The sequence below is a fragment of the Thermobia domestica genome, chromosome 13, assembly GCF_964235325.1.
Source record: "Thermobia domestica chromosome 13, izTheDome1.hap1.1, whole genome shotgun sequence".
NCBI lineage: Eukaryota > Metazoa > Arthropoda > Insecta > Zygentoma > Lepismatidae > Thermobia > Thermobia domestica.
In genome coordinates this window covers 216,687,871-216,709,762 of record NC_137466.1, presented here as the reverse complement: position 1 = coordinate 216,709,762, position 21,892 = coordinate 216,687,871, and the positions used below count along the sequence as shown (strand labels likewise).

Here is a 21,892-nt window from a genome sequence, read left to right as displayed (position 1 = left end):
ATATATTTAAACTTCTTTCCTTCTTTGGCATACACATTTAATGAGTGTGAAATGATAAAATCACATGAGATATTTTAATTTTGGAATACATTTTGAGTTCTCCAATCCTCTTGTTATACCCCCTATAATGACAGTGACACGATCACATTATCGCTTTCGCTTCTTATTATCTATAATTAAATTACAAGGAGAAGGCAAATTTTGGTAGATGTATTTTGGAGCCAGTTTTTGCAAAGTGATAGTCCACATTCAAATTGTTCATATTACAAACTGGGAGAGGGTAATGGCCTAATATAGCAGAGAAAAAGCGTCTTAAAGTTTTCAACTCGCCTTATATATCGTATGTTGCGCAAGATTTATCAAGTGACGACATGGCAGAGTGAATAGCATCTCTGACTCACGTGCCAAGGGTCACGGGTTCGATTCCCGCTGGATTCAACTTTTTTTAACCAATAAAGTAGCCACTTGTAGCTACAAGTAAAATGTTAATTCACGATATGTTTATAATGAATTAAAACTATAGAAATATTCAAATCACTTGTAAAATCTTTAATATTCCATGTTAACTAGCAACGCTATGTAATCTGTTTCATAAATATATTGATATCACCAGTTATATTATGGTTACCACAGCCGTTGTGTAAAAAAATGTTCTTGACACTTCGTATCTACATCTGTTCACAGTGTGAGAATTACGAGGGGGATGAGGAGGACATCCGCTTTGGTAATACTGGATGTTACTATAACCAAAGGGGATTATTCCTCATTTCACTTCTATTAAGCTGTGAAAATCTCTCCGATATTGGGGGGAGGGCGGGTAAGACCGTTCCCATATTTTTAAAGCGATGTTCAAAATATTTATTAAGTTGAAATACTATACTGTGGAGGATTATGGGGGGTAGAATTGTCTCCAAGATTGGAAGGCGGGCAGATTTGAGGCTTCTTCTTAGGAAAAATCAAATTCATTTCATTTTCCTTTGTGGCAATCGGACACAAATCATTAAGTTTCTCCCCAAAAAACACATTTCAAATCGGATTATTGGGAGGACAGTTCTTCAGTTCTAAGATTGGAGTGGACATGTCCCCCTCATCCGCCGTGCCATTTGCGCCAGTGCTTGTAATACACACACTGTCAACAGATCTAGAGACGAAGCGTCAAAAACATTTTTTACACAACGGCTGTGGTAACCATAATATAACTCACGATATCAATATATTTACGAAATAGATTACATTTCATTGCTAGTTAACATGGAACACTGAAAGATTTTACAACTAATTTGAATATTTCTATTGTTTTAATTCATTATAAACATATCGTGAATTAACATTTTACTTGTATCTACAAGTGGCTAGTTTATTGGTTGAAAAAAAGTTGAATCCAGCGAGAATCGAAGCCGTGACCTTTGGCACGTGAGTCAGAGATGCTATTCACTCTGCCATGTCGTCACTTGATAAATCTTGCGCAACATACGATATATAAGGCGAGTTGAAAACTTTAAGACGCTTTTTCTCTGCTATGTTAGGCCATTGCACTCTCCCAGTTTGTAATATGCACACTTTAAATGTGCACTATCTCCTTGAAAAAAAACCCGAAGTGCATTTACCAAAGTCTGTTTTCTCCTTGTTAGTACGCCAAAATTATCTTGAAACTTTAAAATTGTTTTTCGTAGTGTGAGCACAATCTTCAGGCACTGTCGGGTTCAGTGTGGGAAAGAAAGTATAAAAATGGCTTCCCTTACTCACTTAAAACAGGAATTTTATCAAACGCTGGGACACATGTTCATTTATTATTCTGATCGATATTAAAGTATAACTTCGTCTTCCTACTTAATTAGCTTGTGAGACACTCAATTTTTCACATACATTTTGGCACCACTCTCTCTCTTCCGTAAAATACGAAATTTAACCTAAATGAAATGATAAAATCCTAATTCAACGTTCGAGATAACTATCTATCCAAATTAATATTCAAATGGTTCAACCGTTTTCTGCTAATCTGGTCCAGCACAAAATCAGTACATCTTTCATAGAGAGTCGACTTTTGTCTTCAAACGAATTTGTAACTTTTAAACTACTGTACATAGTTGATAAAATTCACTGAAATTTTGTCTCAAGCAAATATAGATAGCAATGGCAAATGCAACACCATTCACTTAACAGTGTTGCCAAACCAACATAATGTCACATATTTTTTTAAAAAATGACGCCGTATTAATTCATATTGAGTAGAATATTAATTAACTTTAGTTCATTCTAATGGTACAATCAAGACGAAATTAAACATTTCTGATTCAAACCTTCCTGAACCCATTAAAAAATGTTGATTTCCTCTGAAAATTAAAGAAATTGATTGAATAATACATTAAAGCTACACTCATTCCTTTATAAAATATGTATTTTTAATTTTGTACCTTAATGCAGCGCTAAAAACTCCAGCAATAAATATTCCAGGCAGTCCAGGAATTGACTTAGCTATATCCATCACAAAATAAGGCATTAGTTGATCAGATTTAGTTATAGCCTATAGAGAAACATATAATAAGTAAACTGTACGGAGTAAATTTATACGTTGACCAATTAAGATTATGAGTTCAATTATCACAGTTAGACAATTCAATGTACGTGCCATAAAACATTTTTGAATGGTTGCATTTTAAAAATTAAATTTTATTTATGAGTTTTGTTTCTTACTTTCTTTCTCTTTCTTATGAAAATATGAGAGTGCTCAATTTTCAAATATTAAGGGTACATGATTGACAACTCTTCATCTATTGGTTGTGATAAACCTTCCATATTATATCATAACTTCTATTTTATACATTGGAAAACCTACAAAGTCAATACACCCAGTTCGTTAGTTATAACATTTACACCTTTTGAAATGGATATAATCCGGGATTCAAATTCAGAAAAAAATCCATTGAATATGTATAATTCACCATTCCCTTTAGTGTCTAGGTAAAATATTCCACTACTCATGTTCGTTTTGATACTACTATTTTGGAAACAGTAAGTGATAGGCATGAAATGTTAAAGATCCTAACATGTTGAACGAAAGGGAGAGGAAGTTATGGCAGTTATAATGTGAGTATTCACATTCCAGTACTCTTAAGTCATAATATACTAAAAAAGAAGTATATACTTTTTAATTTATTTCGTATCATTAACCACTAAGCCGACCAGTTTTCTCTGAATAGTTTGAGAACTGCTTTAACTTGAATTTATTTTGTAAGTTAAAAAAGGTATATATGTTTATATTAGATAAATATAATGCAACAGATGGGTGATTGTGTCACGTTATAGTAGATTTCGATATATATATATATATATATATATATATATATATATATATATATAACTGGATCCAATTAGCTAAGGATAGAAGTCAGTGGAGAGCTTTTGTGAACGCGGCACTGAACCTCCGGGTTCCATAGGCCATAGAGTTAGTTAGTTTTTTAGTTAGTTAGTTATATATATATATATATATATATATTCATGCATGATACTTCTCCGCCTTTGAGGAATTTCGGTTGGTGAATGCTATAATCCAAAACTATTCAGTTAACGTTTCGCCATAATTGTCACAGCAATGACAAATATTTACAGTACATAACACTACAACAATACAATAGTATCTCTTAAAACATTCCTACAAGGGTGGTCGAACTGATTTAATTTGATCACCCTTTAGAATTATAGATAATTTTGATTATGTGTATTAATTTTAATTGTTGTTAATTAAAATATTTGCTTATGGCATTTTAAAAACTGAGCTGAGAAGGGAATATTGTAGTTGATGCACTTGTATAATTATGTTGATCATGCAGTTCATTCTACATACCTTTGTTGTAAGGGGATCACAGTGATAATAATTTGCGTACATGACGAGGCCACTGAAGCAACACAACGATAGAATTGCAATAAACCCAATTCCAAAGTAAAGTGAGACTCTGAAAAAAAAATCATTCTATAGCATAACTTTCTTAAACCTTCTTCACAATTTTATAACATAACCGTTAAACTAAACATTCTAACTTTACTGAACATAACTTACTTTCTATGGTTATTAGCGGATAAATATGAGATATTGTATACGACTTTAACATACTAATGTTTCATAGATACATAGGGCGGTATTCAGAGAGAATTCGTTAATCGAAATTTAGTCTCAGTCTAGTTAATAAACATACTAACTCTTTACTAAGGAAGGTGCACTTTTTGTTATTCAGAGTCTACTTTTAGTACAACTAAAATCATGATTTAAGTATGATTAACTTATAGAATCCCAATGTATCGGTGAGTAAAATAAATGCAACTACGTAAAAGTAGATGAGCGCATGCGTAGTCTGTGAAAATGAAAATATATGAATTACGAAATACGAAATGTGTCGCACGATAAATCGTGGGTAAAAGATTAGACTCTGCTCTAGATTAATTAGCCACATGTGATTAACTTCGTCCAATACTACGTCCTAATCAGAGACTGTGAATACATTTTCATGACCATCCGTTAGTCAATCCCGTAGCAAGGTGTTAATCAGACGTCAAAACGACTCTTCATAAGGCCCATAGAGTTTAATTCCAAATGGCACTAAATTAAGGTAGTAACACTAGGAAACATTAGAACTATATAGGTACGATAAATGAACTTAGGAAGCTGAAACTTATCCAGAACACGGATTCAACTACCCACAGTAACCAATTATCAATAAGAGACTTTTAATTATTTCATTTTCTTTAAGCTGCAATTATATTAAACCACGTGCTGACTTAGTTCCGCCGTCTCTTTTGCTGAACTTGATTAGGCTCTGTGGTGACAATCCTATTCAATGCTAAGCTATTCCCTTCATGGCTAAGCTAAGCTATTTGTCTACGATTACTACTGCCCGATGTTAATTACCAAGAGATGTACACTACTCGATGGCTAGCGAAATGGTATTTGGTGCACATTATCCGGATTGGAATCCTAATGGATCAGCCTTAAAATTTTGAACTCATTACTGTTGTTTGAATTGCACAGTAAACTGAAGTTCCAAGCTTTATAGAACCTAAGTTTTGAGAGAAATAATAAATTCATTCAAACTAAATTCAAAGTTGATGAGGCCGTCACATCAATGGCCAGGTTCCTCGCAACATAATTATTACACTGGTCATAGTCGATGTAGTTGCACCCACTAACCACGCAACCATAACGTGTCCTATTTGAATCGCAGAGAGGCCTCCCATTTTACATATCCCACGCCTTCATTGTTCATAATATATAATACTTCACCCCACCTACAAAATTATAAGCGACCAACAAATACAATATGAACAATAGCCGAGCGCTACAGATGAATCCCCTATGTTACCATTGCATACATTTTACATGTTGCTAACTTGAAGTATTTCAATTATTGTCATATCCATGTGTATGTAGTAGTTGTATGATTATCCTTTTCACTATTTTGTATGCAGCATCAGGATAATGAAACTTTTTTTTTCTCGAAAGTATCCATAAAAAATTGGTATGAAATTGCGGAACCTTAATATAATTTGCGATGTTAGTTTCAACTACATGTGTCCCTCGAACTTTCGTTTTTTCCATTTCCTGAAATAATTCTTTTTAAACCACGAGAAGAGAAAGTTAAAATATGTGCACTATTAGTAGAAAGGATGAAGCTAAGAATAGGGTTTATGTGAGATATATATATGGAAATAAAATGTTGCAGTGAATACCACTAAACCCACAACGTATAGTTGCTCCTAAATGTTTTCCGAAATAATAGTATTAAATATGTACTTACAATTTAGCTTTTCTCAATGTAGGCATTGCTAAGCACCTTTGCACAGCACCTTGATTCACAGCAACGATCGACAGTTGAAGGAAATAGCCCCCTATGGTTACGGTCCAAAATGTATGGCGTATTGTGGGATTAGGATTAAAACTGCAAGATAAAGTACATACTTCCTTATGACTACGCCTAGCCTATTTGTCATAATAACTATCATTTATTTATTTATTTCATTCTATCCACAACAGAGAAAGATCAATCCACTTAAATAGGGTTTACCCCTATTTCTACATCTCAACAAGTTATATGTGATATATATATATATATATATATATATATATATATATATATATATATATATATATATATATATATATAGTAATATAATTGAAGATATAAAACAATGAACATACAGGCACAGAATAACGATAGTAAGACAAACAAAATGAATATTAAATCTACACAAATTTAAAAATACATAACTTAGTCAGAAAAATCTCGGAGTATTACAAAGCATTTGCATAGGCTTAGCAAGCTCACTTAAGTAATTGTAAATATTTATGAAATGGGAGACTGAATTCTAATTCTTGGTTTCACATGCAAGACTATTGTTGGTTGAACACATTCCTGTTACAGGTAAAATCTTAAGATGCTCATTTAATCTTAAGAGCTAGATTTTGAGTAAACTATAAGTGGTCGTTATCTTACATTAAGTTTTTTGGTAGTACCAAACCTGCTTAAGTATTTCTCTATTATACAGATTATTAACAAGCATTTGTATAGAGATCTTTGGTCAACCGAAACTTTTCTCTCCAATAAACTGTTATATTCCAGATCACGCAGATACATGTTACTTTCTGTTGTGTAATAAAGCAGATATCTTTTTTGAAATTGTGGGACCGTACAATCGATCAATTTTCCAACCACGATCTGACAACCTTATTAAAAAGCTACTATTTCAAAACATATACATTAGGGTGTATCGCAAAAAAATTTAAGGTGAGTAGTGCGTATTTGTGTGAGTGTACCTAGCAATACAAAAGGATAGGTCGGAGCTGGTTAAGAGAATGTTTTTATACAACACTCATAATGCCAGCTAAGATACAGTTTTAATTTCTAGTCAGAAATTAAGGTAATGTGGCTAGGAGGTTTTAATTCATCTACCGTTAAGACCCGATCTTACACTATCAGATAGTCATTTGATTTGATCTATGCTGAACTTTCTAAAATGATGTTAGTCTAGGTTCGAAAGGGGATTGTGAAAATTACGTGACAGAAGGTTTACGCCAGAAACCACAAAAAGTATATAGCGACGGGATTATGGTTTTGCAGAAACATTGCTAAAATGGCTGAGTCTTTAACAAAATCATGTCTATGTGGTGTCATAATGTTATTTAAATCGTAATTAATTTATTCTCAATTTTGAGCTCAAAAGTCTCAATATTTTTAAAGAGCCTGATTTCTCTGCCACTTAAGTGGAATTTTTCGTAAGTTCAATTAGCAAGCAAGCTTATGATAATATTGGTGGACATAAAAACACCGCTTCGTAAAAGTACTGTGGATATTTGAGGAATACCTTGTTAAAAATAAAAAATATATAAAATAGTAATGAGTTAATTTGGGAACAAATTAGTATTGATATTCAACGGATTATCAACAGAGGAAAATAAATTTAGTAGGCGCAACGGAATTGATACATCTATCAGGTTATGAATGTTCCAGATTCTTGCGGTGGTGCCATTCCGAGCAAGAGGGTTTTAGATTTTTACGAAAAAAAATATGTTTGGCTTTGTATCATTTATATAACATCTAAATACTAATCCATTTATTGCTAATCATAGAAATAAATAAGTAATTTCCAATCCACTAAATTTTATTGCATCTTTTTTTTAACAGCAACAGTTAAATAACACAAGTAGAATTCTATGGAGTTGCGAAGGTATCAATAAAACCGCTGTAACAACATAATAGCCCTTGGACGGTTCCATTTACTACTTTGGACACAATGATCTATTGTATAAGTTATTATATGTAATTTTGTATTAAGAGATTGCATATTTATATTTAATAAAATTATTTAAAGTTGAACAAATGCTTATTCATTTGTTTTGAAATTTAACAAAGTAGTGAGAAATCTTAAGCAGCTAGTCTGGATTGTTGAAAAAAATATTGTAATCTATGCTACTATCTTGAGTTTTTTCTACTATCGTTAGTTTTATTCCACTAATTTTTTTATGCACTTTCAGTTATACACATGTAATGTAGCTTTGGCAGTCATTCCCGATCACACAATTAGAAAGAGGATAAATAAAGAATTATTATTTCATCACCATAAATTATTCTGTTATATCATACGCAAGCCATACTGCTTTCAAACTCATCTCAAATATACAGTTTTATTTCTCAACATTTAATAATTATTAGCATTTACTGGCAACTAAGCCTCTTATTACTCATTTTCATCATTGTTGGCACATGTATTCATTAAATACAATGTAACATGTACATGACATCAGTAAACACAAAGCCTAACCTATTCTAGCTAATCTAACCTAATCTACCTAACCTAACTAAATACACAAATGACTTAACTCTCACTGCCAATGGAAACAGGTGCATCATTGAAGTATATAATTGACAATATTAATCACATTTCTATTATGTAAATTAATTATCGAACAAGATTAATCATAGGATTCACACAAGTTGATAAACGCTCAGCATAGAAATGTTCCAGACTAGTCAGCATTATAAGGTAGCAAATGAGATATGTAAACGACCGACGATGTTTTAAATGCTCATATTATCTCGTTATTATACAGTGGCTATTATAGCTAAATGACACTGTGTTCAACCGAATAAGAAATTTGACTATTCAATGTATATTGATATTATCAGTACCCAATTGGCAACTAATTTATCATAAAAGATTCATCTGTGGCTTGAATGTGTTTCGGAATTTACATGATAAACGACCTACTAAAAGCATGCCTACAGCACTCATAGAGTATCATTTATAGGCCTAATGCATGCATCACGAACAATTACAATACATCCCATTTTATAGCTTACTTGGTTTTATGTGACGGAACTGTTGAAAATCTACTCACACATCGCTTTCATTATTGAGGAAATCACTCATGAATACTCCGGATGAATGATTCGTTTCAAGCTCAATGTTTGATTAATGTTAATTTCACAAATATGCTAAACCAGTCTCAATCACCAAAAATGGCTTCACTTTCATGCTTTTTTTCCACTCTAGTTAGTAAACGAGAAAGTTACCTGTATATCCACGATTACCAATTGATTTCTCCAAATCTAGGGTTCCTTTTAATATATATTTTAGATAGGTTACATACCAGTTTCCAATTTGGGAATTAATTTAGATGGTTAGGTAACGGGATTTTGTCCAGTTTGTATCCTCGTCGTCAACTTAACTTCACATTACGTCACAATACTACGTGTATTCTCGCTTCCCTCGGAATTTTACTAACTATATACTATTAAATGTAAATTTATAAAATTCTAATCCTTTATTATTTTATACCAAAATTTTCTTCCTCATTTAAAGAAAGCAACTTTTACTCCTATCCTTCAATTACACTACTATAGTTCGATATAAAATTGTTTATCATCTCCATTCACGTAGTCCACCATGGCAGCCTCCAATGATAATATCGTTGATACTAGGTAAGCTCTTATTTTTCTACGTGATATTAAATCTCGACGATTTAATCAATGTACTGAAATACCCTATTCAATGCCACTTATCGTGGAGTTTCCTTTTTATACAAAATTTTATGAAATATATTTGATTTATAATTAACTTTCATTCACAGTTATCAATATTTATGTTGCCGTCTGCATGCCTATAGTATATCGTTTTATAATTTTCATTTACTCTTATAAATATCAAACGAACTGAAAAAGTGAATATTATTAGATATAAGTAACAATACTTTACCCTACTAAAATACCGTAATCTACATTACTAATAAGTAATAATTCAAATCGGTATTTATTTAATACAAAGGTAAACAAACAACAACGCCCTACATACTAACCACTATCTACGTTAATGGCACAGTTTTACAAAATACAGGCCCTGACAACCCACGAAAATAACAAAATGGTTTGTTAATGTATATTCAAACGAATAATTATTTAAATGGTACAGATTGATGAAAAGCAGGCTGTAACTGAAGAAAAAATAATTATTAATTCTGAAAGAATTAGTAATTATTTTTCGATTACTTAAAATTTCTTAATAATTCTTCTCTTTTCTCTTCGGAACAATCAAATAATTTTATATTAGTCAAATTTTGACTCGGAACTTCTTTCCCATTCAAATCTTTCAATACAACATAGTTTTTTCTCATCTCCGTTACCACATATGGGCCACTATAAACTGGCATATATTTATGTGTAATTTTTGTATATGCGTCAGAGAGGAAATGAGTTCTTACCATCACCAAGTCTCCTTTTTTAACTTTTACAGGTTTAGTTAATTTTAATTGTATTTTTCGTTTTCTTTTTGTTAGCAATCTGGGGAGTACCTGAATATACCTTTTTGAATCTTCTGCAGTTTGTAATTCTAATGGCCAGGGAAAATTTTCTCTAAATTTACAAGTAGCCGAAAATGAAATGAAGATATCAGCAGGCGTGTTGTTTATACTACTGTTGTAAGAATAGTTGAGAAGATCCTGTGTAGTTTTCAACACCTCCTTCCACTTTGTATGGTTGTTATGACACATTAATCGTATTATTCGGTTTAACTCACGATGTGATCGTTCCACAATCCCGTTTCCTTTCGTGTTATACGGAGTAGTCAAGATATGTTTGATATTATGCTCGATGCAATAGTTCTTCCATTTCTCCGAGAGAAATTGTGGATCTTTATCCGAAACAATGTGACTCGGATATGGAAGAAGATAGAAATAATCTTTGTCTAAGACTCTAATGATTTCTGCGACTGTCGCCGTTTTAAGTGGTAGGTAACATACAAATCGACTATAAACATCAATAACGGATAAAACAAAATAGTATCCGAAACTGCAAGGGAGTTTCCCTACAATATCGACACATAACTTTTGGTGTGGCCTCTCTGCCTCTATGTGAAGTTCTTCTCGCGCCAGGATTTGATTAGAAAATTTTGTGCGAGCGCACAATTCACAGTTTTTAATGTATCGTGTGAATGTTTGTTTCTGTTTTCGCCAAAAAAATAGAGAACGGGCAAATTTTATACACTTATTTACTCCAAAGTGCCCTGTGTTATGAATATTTGCTATTACTTTGTTTACTAAGTCAACAGGAATTACTAATAACCAAGGTTGTAGTTTAGATCTTCTCACAAAGATTAAATTCTGTATCAATTTTATATTCTCGTTATCGGGAGTGATATTTAGTTTTTGTTTTAATTGTCTACAATATGGATCCGAAGATTGTAAAGTTTCCAATTCATGATAATCAACCCAATTTTTGGAATCATATGAAACAAAACTTATATGATATTCAGTTAAGTCGTCATTACTTTCTGGAGTATGTCTACTTAATATATCGGCTATTTCATTGTCCTCTCCTTTTATGTGTTCAAATTTTAAGTCAAATCGTTGAAGTTTTAACAAAATTTTTGTTGTTCTTGGGTCTAAATTTTGCAAAGTGAACGCAAATGTAACTGCACTATTGTCACAGTGAACTGTAACTCTTCGACCTAGAATATAATATGAAAATCTTTCACACAAGAACAAAACTGCCAATAATTCTAATTGAAACACTGAGTAAGATGCTTCATATAATTTTAATTTCCTGCTAGCATATTCAATAACTAATAATTCCCCTGTATCATTGTATTGTGCTAAATAACCTGCTAAATTTTGTAAGCTAGCGTAAGGGAATAAATGAAAATTTTTATCGAAATCCGGTTGACTTAAGGCTGGAGGTTCACTTATTAAGATGCGCAACTGCTGGAATAAGTCTATAATTTCGGGAGTCAATGTAAATTTATTGGTTTTCTTTAGAAGATTAAATAAAGGTGATGTCAATGCGGCAAAATTTGGGATAAATTTACGCCTCCATGACAATAAACCAAGAAAAGACCTAAGTCTCTTTTTAGTAGTGGGTAATGGAAAATTTTTAATGACTTCATTCTGTTTTGGATTCGGTTTTATTTCGATTCCATTTATGACATGGCCTAAAAATAAAATTTCCTTTTGAAAGAATTTGCATTTCTTAAAGTTTAACGCGAAATTACCTAATTCCAAAATTTTGAATACTTCTTCCAAATGAATAAAATGATCAGCTACATTCTGACTAAAACATAACACGTCATCAAGGTATATTACTACAAAGTGTCTAGTGTCCAGTCCAAAATATGAGTTCATTATATTTTGGAAAACGCTCGGACTAGATTTTAACCCCATAGGTAAAACACATAGAACATACTGTCGGCCTAAATAAATAAAACTGGTACACTTATAAGATTCTGGATCAAGTCGAACTCCATAATAGCCCATAGTAGCATCCATTGAGCTGAATATCTTTGCACCAGAAATTCGGGTGAGTATTTCACCAATCGCTTCTACCTGTATTTTTGGTGAGATAACTTTGTTATTTAGCAGCCTCAAATCGATCACAGGCCTCACGCCTCCTGACGATTTTCTCACACAGTGTATTGGATTCCGGTAGCTACTACGACTCTCTTTAGCGATCCCTAACTGTAACCATTTCTTAATTTCACATTCAAACTCTGACTGCATTGCCTGGGGTATCGGATAAATTTTCCCAATGACCGGTTCATTATCACTTAGTTCAATTTTGTAAGGTTTACATTTCATTGGTTTTGGGTACTCGCAAAATAAGATTTTATATTTAATTAGTAGCTGCAATAATTTAGTTTTAGTTTCAAAATCTAAATCTTCACGTTCATGAATGTAATTTCTTAATTCAGTTTCAGAGATTTCACCGTAATTCTTAAATTCCTGGGACAATAAATTTTTTCTGCATATAGCGAACAGTTACTGTATTCATTCTCTGTAGACGATATATTACAATCATATAACGGTTCACTGTATTTATGTGTTAACTGTACTAACAATATTTTTGGATAAGATATGTCTAAAATTACTGTTTCTTGTTGTTCAGTTGTCATCATCAATTGTCTATTTTTACTATCTAGAATTACATTAAACTGCATAAAAAACGGTGATCCTAGTACTAAATCCGCTTTCATATCTTTAACCACGAAGACAGGAATATTAAATAGATGTCCTTGAATATTTAAAGTTAATTCTATCGATCCTTTAACTAGAAAATTGTCTTTACCTGCGAATGCACTCAATTGTATTCTGGACACTGGTTTAAGCTTAGCTGACGGAAAAGAAGCTTGCAAAGTTAACCATGTTTTATAATTTAAAAGATTCAATTCTGCTCCAGTATCCAGGATACAATTTAAATGCATTCCCCCTACTTCACAATCTAATGTTGGTGATGGAAAGACTTCAAAATTAATATTATCATTTTCCCCTTCATCTCTTAACACAAAGCAAGTAATAAATTTCAACGAGTCATCCTCAAATTTTGAATGTTGTTCATCTGAAATATTTTCTTTTTGTTGGGAGAGAAGTTCCGACAAGCAGACGCCATCCTCCCCTAAGGGCGACTGCTGATCATGTTTTCCGCCCTCATATTATTTCCAGCCGTCGAGCAGCTTGAATTACTCGTGTTAACACCTACCGCTGGATACGGAGGATTTAATGCAGAAGTTACTGTTGTGATGACAGGTACCGGTAATGATGGTTTATACATCGTAATTGTAGGATAAGGACCATAAGATGGTTTAATTCCATACATATTTTGAGGTAAGTATGGTGGCGGAATCGCACTATAACCTGCCACTGAAACTGGAGTGGGTCCACCATTCGGACCAGTATTTTTATTCACACTAGTAAAACCAAATCTGTTATTCCCATTCCAATTATTACGGTTCGAAAAATTACGATTTTTATTCTGCCCCAAATTTTTCCTATTATTACTCTTAAAATTATTTTTACCAAATTTCTTATCTATCAGTACAGGTTCTGTTTGTACTGCATTGTCAGTTTTAAATTTCTTGTTTCTTTCAATTTCCGTTTGTCTGATAGTAGGTTTTTTATTGGACAATTTGAATAGTTGAAATTTTGCCTTTCCAAATTGGAAGGATGTCCCTCCATGTCCTCCAGTCTCAAAGTCAATTCCTGAACAGTATTAACCGTCCCCAGCTTAAATATCTTTGCCTCCTCTGTGGGCAAACAATCCAGAATTAGATCTTTTAGTTCCTGGTCCGACGGAGAACTCACCACAGAATGATATGTATCTATGATATCCCAAACAAACTCGGACAGCGAAGAGAATTTGGACCTGTCATATCTAAGTGAGTAAAGGCGACGCTTTTGGGCTCTTTCTACCTGCGGAGATATGTATTGAAGTTTAAAAAGTTTTAGAAAATCCCTAAAACTCTTAATTCGGTTCTCAATACTCCGATACCACGTTTTTGCCGATTTCTCCAAACACCGAGATACGATATACCTCTTGTCTTTTTCCCGAAGTTTATACATATTCATGGTTTGTAATAGGTCATCTATGAAAATCCTAGCGGACCCTGTAATTTTCCCATCAAACTTGGGGAAATGATGTAAATTTCGCATGTAATCTCCATATCGACCAACCGGAACACTATTATACGAACTATTTTCATCGGTACTAATTTCTCGAATTTCTCTATGAATTCGTCTATCTTTACTCTTACGATTTGAGTTGACATTCTCCCTCCTGGTTAAACATTGATTCACTCTCATCCTACGATTTCGACTACGACTCCTACTTGGATTATTACTGCACAAAACGCTATCAGAAATATTTTCATTCCGATCCGAAGTAGATGCTGAAGACGATATGCTACTTTCATCATCTGATCCTCTCTTACATTCTTTTAAACGAGTTTTACATTCATTATCTTTCTCTTTTTCTTTTATTAATTTATCACTAATTATAGGCACTAATTGTGAAGTTATATGCTTACTACTAGATGGAGCATCTCTATCAAATAATATATTTCGATTTTCCTGACTATCCTGACGTGATAAAAATTTCTCAACCTTTTTATCTAATTGATTAACATTATCCTTAATACAGTTTTCCAATCGTTCATGTACTTCCCGTAACTTTTGTTCCACTAGCCTATCAACCTTTCTTTCTCTTTCAATACACATTTCCGAGTTTTTTCTTATTGTGCTAATTGTATCCTCCTCTAGGAGTTTAACCTTATTCGTAATTCTCTCATTTGCCTCTTTCAATTGGTTACATTCATCTTTAATCCGATCTGAATTCATCTTACAGGTTTCTCTAACATTACTTACTTCTACTTTCAAATTATAGAAGTCAACTGTCAACAAGCCTATTTTAGTTTCAATATTTTCTGATACTGAACCTATATTATCATTCAGTTCTTTTTCTATCTTTAATAAGTTATCTTTCGTTTTATTTAACTCCTCTGTCACACATTTGGTATCTTCGGCGCATTTGGATCTTACTTCATCCAAACGTTCAGTCCACTGAGTTTTAACCAATTGAAGTTCCGATTTAACCGCTAACAATTCATTCGATACCTTTTTATCCGAATCTAAAATGGAAAATCTCATCGAGTCAATGTTTGAATTTACTTCCGCTTTCACCGACTTAATATCTGATTTCACTTCATCAATACGCAAGTTGACTGAATTCACTGAATTAATCATTTTCTGTTGGAATGATTCCATCAAACTCTTAAGGCTCTCAATTTCAGGTATTTGTCTCTGAACACATCCACCCTTAGATTGATCAACTCTAACATCATCCTTTTCAGCATTCCTATTTCTAGTCATATTTGTCTCACCATGATTTTGACCGGAGCCCATAGAACTTTCATTCGCTATTAAACCTGTTTCGCTGCTTTCAGCACTGTCACTTGAACTCTCAATTATTTCAGCACTCGTAATATAAGCATGACATATCCAATTACCATCGTTTTGTTTCATTAGTTCAACTTCTTCCTTTGACAGCTCTATACAAGTCACATGAAAGAATTTACAACATTTATCACACCCTACAGATCCATCAGAGTTTAGAGCTTCTTTGCGATTACAACATAAATGAATCTGAGGTTCAACCTCACTCACACTAAAATCCAAAAACATTATTTCATCACATATTAGTCCGTCACACAATCTCAAGTAAGCTACTAAAAGGGGATAAGAAACTACCAAGAAAACCATAAACCTCATTTGCTTCCTTAACGGTTCTAAAAAAAACCCTTACCAGAAATGCACACCTCAACAATGTCACTTATTTACTTCACTGCTTTTACTTAAGCAGTAACTTATTTAACTAAATCAAATAAATCCTGAAGCTGAACTGTCGCCAATTTGTTAAAAATAAAAAAAATATATAAAATAGTAATGAGTTAATTTGGGAACAAATTAGTATTGATATTCAACGGATTATCAACAGAGGAAAATAAATTTAGTAGGCGCAACGGAATTGATACATCTATCAGGTTATGAATGTTCCAGATTCTTGCGGTGGTGCCATTCCGAGCAAGAGGGTTTTAGATTTTTAAGAAAAAAAAATATGTTTGGCTTTGTATCATTTATATAACATCTAAATACTAATCCATTTATTGCTAATCATAGAAATAAATAAGTAATTTCCAATACACTAAATTTTATTGCATCTTTTTTTTTAACAGCAACAGTTAAACAACACAAGTAGAATTCTATGGAGTTGCGACGGTATCAATAAAACCGCTGGAACAACAAAATAGCACCTGGACGGTTCCATTTACTACTTTGGACACAATGATCTATTGTATAAGTTATTATATGAAATTTTGCATTAAGAGATTGCATACTTATATTTAATAAAATTATTTAAAGTTGAACAAATGCTTATTCATTTGTTTTAAAATTTAACAAAGTAGTGAGAAATCTTAAGCAGCTAGTCTGGATTGTTGAAAAAAAATATTGTAATCTATGCTGAGTTTTTTTCTACTATCGTTAGTTTTATTCCACTAATTTTTTTATGCACTTTCAGCTATACACATGTAATGTAGCTTTGGCAGTCATTTCCGATCACACAATTAGAAAGAGGATAAATAAAGAATTATTATTTCATCACCATAAATTATTCTGTTATATCATACGCAAGCCATACTGCTTTCAAACTCATCTCAAATATACAGTTTTATATCTCAACATTTAATAATTATTAGCATTTACTGGCAACTAAGCCTCTTATTACTCATTTTCATCATTGTTGGCACATGTATTCATTAAATACAATGTAACATGTACATGACATCAGTAAACACAAAGCCTAACCTATTCTTGCTAATCTAACCTAATCTACCTAACCTAACTAAATATACAAATGACTTAACTCTCACTGCCAATGGAAACAGGTGCATCATTGAAGTATATAATTTTCAATATTAATCACATTTCTATTATGTAAATTAATTATCGAACAAGATTAATCATAGGATTCACACAGGTTGATAAACGCTCAGCATAGAAATGTTCCAGACTAGTCAGCATTATAAGGTAGCAAATGAGATATGTAAACGACCGACGATGTTTTAAATGCTCATATTATCTCGTTATTATACAATGGCTATTATAGCTAAATGACACTGTGTTCAACCAAATAAGAAATTTGACTATTCAATGTATATTGATATTATCAGTACCCAATTGGCAACTAATCTATCATAAAAGATTCATCTGTGGCTTGAATGTGTTTCGGAAGTTACATGATAAACGACCTACTAAAAGCATGCCTACAGCACTCATAGAGTATCATTTATAGGCCTAATGCATGCATCACGAACAATTTAGAATACATCCCCTTTTATATCTTACCTGGTTTTATGTGACGGAACTGTTGAAAATCTACTCACACATCACTTTCGTTATTGAGGAAATCACTCATGAATACTCCGGATGAATGATTCGTTTCAAGCTCAATGTTTGATTAATGTTAATTTCACAAATATGCTAAACCAGTCTCAATCACCAAAAATGGCTTCACTTTCATGCTTTTTTTCCACTCTAGTTAGTAAACGAGAAAGTTACCTGTATATCCACGATTACCAATTGATTTCTCCAAATCTTGGGTTCCTTTTAATATATATGTTTTAGATAGGTTACATACCAGTTTCCAATTTGGGAATTAATTTAGATGGTTAGGTAACGGGATTTTGTCCAGTTTGTATCCTCGTCGTCAACTTAACTTCACATTACGTCACAATACTACGTGTATTCTCGCTTCCCTCGGAATTTTACTAACTATATACTATTAAATGTAAATTTATAAAATTCTAATCCTTTATTATTTTATACCAAAATTTTCTTCCTCATTTAAAGAAAGCAACTTTTACTCCTATCCTTCAATTACACTACTATAGTTCGATATAAAATTGTTTATCATCTCCATTCACGTAGTCCACCATGGCAGCCTCCAATGATAATATCGTTGATACTAGGTAAGCTCTTATTTTTCTACGTGATATTAAATCTCGACGATTTAATCAATGTACTGAAATACCCTATTCAATGCCACTTATCGTGGAGTTTCCTTTTTATACAAAATTTTATGAAATATATTTGATTTATAATTAACTTTCATTCACAGTTATCAATATTTATGTTGCCGTCTGCATGCCTATAGTATATCGTTTTATAATTTTCATTTACTCTTATAAATATCAAACGAACTGAAAAAGTGAATATTATTAGATATAAGTAACAATACTTTACCCTACTAAAATACCGTAATCTACATTACTAATAAGTAATAATTCAAATCGGTATTTATTTAATACAAAGGTAAACAAACAACAACGCCCTACATACTAACCACTATCTACGTTAATGGCACAGTTTTACAAAATACAGGCCCTGACAACCCACGAAAATAACAAAATGGTTTGTTAATGTATATTCAAACGAATAATTATTTAAATGGTACAGATTGATGAAAAGCAGGCTGTAACAACCTTTCGGTCTCATTCTAAACGAAAGGAGAATCCCAATCTACACATCATTACAGGAGAAAGCGGACAACGTCTTAGGTGGTTAACGTAGGCGGGGATCGACTGACTCCCTGGAAGAGGAGTCCAACTATATCAGGTGCGAAAACGGCCTTCTCGGATTGCAGATCAGAGGGTGAACGTCAGGGCAGCTTCTTCTTAGGAGGGGAAGAAATGGAATGGGTATACTACATTATCTTTTTCCCAAGAGGGATGAAGAAGTAGAATAAATATAATAATGGTTCTTCCTGAGGTAAAACAGAGATAAAATAGTTCCTCGCCCGGATCTCGGTTGGGAACTACTCCAAGAAGAATCATTAGAGGAGAAAATAATAATAATTTTTATATCAGTATAGGGACCTGAAACGTATGAACTTTACAACTGCGGGTAAACTGGAAATTTTAAAAGTAGGAATGGATAAATGTAAAGTGAATATAATAGTCTTGAATGAAGTGAGATGGTCAGGCAGAGATGAGATAGTATTGGGATATTACACAATATATTATTCGTGTGGAGTTAAAGCCGAGAATAATGTCGCGACAGCAATGAAGAACGAAGTAGTAAGAAGTGCAACCGAAGTGTAATGCTGCAATGACTGATTGAAGTTTGTAAAAGTAATTTCATGTGTGTGTATAATTTTACATTACCATTAGAGATTAGTCATGGCCGATTATGACAGTTTTAGTTGAGAATTAATGTAATATAAAAGGGAAGTAAGTACAAGTTCTTCTTATTAATTCTAAAGGTATTTTTATTTTTATTTTTTAAAATTCAGAAATTGCATCATAAACATATTTAAGGGATTTCATATTGCAAGTCATTATATACTACTGTATAATATGCAACATTGACAGAAGTAGGTTGAGGGGCTTACTCAAAGAACTCGATCCTTCCACCCTGACGACATCTGTCTAAGACAACCTGTAATCCTCCGACATCTATAGTTCCTATTACTATTATAATAATAACGGCTCCGAACATGAGTAACGATTGTAGTGTATCCGTCCACACGACGGCTTTTAATCCTCCCTGAAATTAAAAATTGAAAAAAAAAATACTCTACAATAGAAAAGAATGGTTCTCGCAAGAATTACAGAAGCACAGGAAATACTTTTAGAAAAAAATATTAAATGATATTGTGAACTTAAATTACACAGCATTGTCTAATAAAGTTATGGCCATATAGAAAGTGTATATAATCAACACCCAAATACTTTGGAAAATGAATTGTCACTCGTTGACAAATGTATTATTTCTACATTAAAGGGTATTGACGTAGAAAATGAATAATGAAAAGATTCGTAATTGTAGAACGAATTGTCGGATATGATCAAAGAACACATTAATAATTTTAAACGAGATTTCATGACTGTTTATGAAGTATATAAAGTGTCCCAATTTTCAGTTCCTCATTTCTTTCTCATTTGTGAAAGATCTTTTGAATTTATTATGCTTCGAAGCTGACGCTGAAGCCGCCCCTGTTCCAAGACACTAACCTTTAAGGATGCCACTATAGAAGAGAGGCACTACATTTCCACAAACAACAATTTTATTTTGTAATCCCTCATTTCTTTCATTTAACTCTTTCTCAGCCTCAGTACCTAGAGCCTGAGACAATTACATCTGTGTAATGTTACGATTTGTTGCTTTCGTCTGGCTAGGATCTAATTTCCTTGCACACAACCTTCCTATTTAATCTATAATTGAATCATTGAGCTCGAAAACCAGTCATCTCCATTGAAACTAATTTTACAACAGACACAGAAAACTAAATTGGCCAATTAACATCTGACATATATCGCTGTTTTTATTTTCTAACCGTAGAATATAGCCGTGTACATAATATTCCCTCACATTGATGTGATAATAACCCATTTTGTTCCATTAAAAAGCAAAAATATATATGGGAGACAACTTGTTTTCGTACAAAACAAGAGAATATATTTTACATTGTGTTAAACATTTGAGATTTTATTAAAAATGAAAATGAAATGCAATCTGTAAGTTTTATGTCCCATGGTTATGCCGGTTAAGCTAAAGTGGACGGTGATGATGAGTAATGAATGAAATGGTAGAATAAAAAAGTCGGAGGAAACGGAAGAACCCCGAGAAAACCCACGAGCACGGTGTTTGTCCACCACAAAGTCCGCACGGCGCGAGCTGGGATCGAACTAGGGACCCCAAGCGCCGGAGATGAATGCTCTAGCCACCGCGTCCCCCGAGATTATTATTAATTATTCATTTCAAACTTGAAATAGATGTATTATATATGCAACAGATTACAGGGATATGGTTATGTCTGTCACTGTAATAATAGTATTAACAGTTAACGAAAAACTAAATTAAGTCTGTAAGTTCAGACGTTCTTTTGGATCATACTTATAACAGGTAGCAAACTAAGGGTGTAGAGTTAGAGATCCCATTCTGGATAACGACAATCTGTGGCGGAAAACAAATTTTTTCATAGAAAGACAAAAACTTACCTGGGATGAATTTGAGCACTTTTTGTCATTAATTTTCTGCTAGTTTATGAGTAGTTTTTCAGAATATGCTTCCCTTACTGGTAGTGGAGTCACTTTCAGGGTACTTTAAAAAAAAAAAAAAAAAAAAAAACAGAGCCATCCTGAATATGTAAAATCCACCAATGAAATGAAATATTTTAACTTCACCAGGAGTCGAGATTTTGTAAGTAAAACTGCAGTAATTACGCATCTAAAATTACTGTTTCTCATTTGTTGTTTTTTCATAGGAGTTTATTGATAATACAGTTTGTTATAATACCCCAACCACCAGGTTTCGAAATCTAGTTTCATTTTGTTCTCACCTCCTTTACAGTAAACTTCTGTTATGTGGTTGATGATTCTATCAGTGTGGTATATTGTCGAGGAATGCATATATGGCCTTCCCTTTGCCTTTTTCTCTTCACAACCTTCAAATCACGATCACAAGGGTTCAATGAATGCCTACATAGTGGGAAAAATTGGTGAATGGCATCAATATGACCAATAAGAG

At 32.8% G+C, this 21,892-nt stretch overlaps 1 protein-coding gene across 1 annotated transcript in view; it reads right to left on the bottom strand.

Moving 5' to 3' along the window:
• The window catches only part of LOC145667971 (uncharacterized), a 147,874-nt gene that overhangs the window by 107,369 nt on the left and 18,613 nt on the right, over window positions 1-21,892 (bottom strand). Inside the window, exons 6-9 of the mRNA XM_081735396.1 lie at window positions 19,755-19,909; window positions 5,790-5,930; window positions 3,845-3,953; window positions 2,415-2,524 (exon numbers count right to left, since the gene is read on the bottom strand). Of these exons, the coding sequence (XP_081591522.1) occupies window positions 2,415-2,524; window positions 3,845-3,953; window positions 5,790-5,930; window positions 19,755-19,909 (515 nt within the window). The remainder of the gene's footprint in view (window positions 1-2,414; window positions 2,525-3,844; window positions 3,954-5,789; window positions 5,931-19,754; window positions 19,910-21,892) is intronic.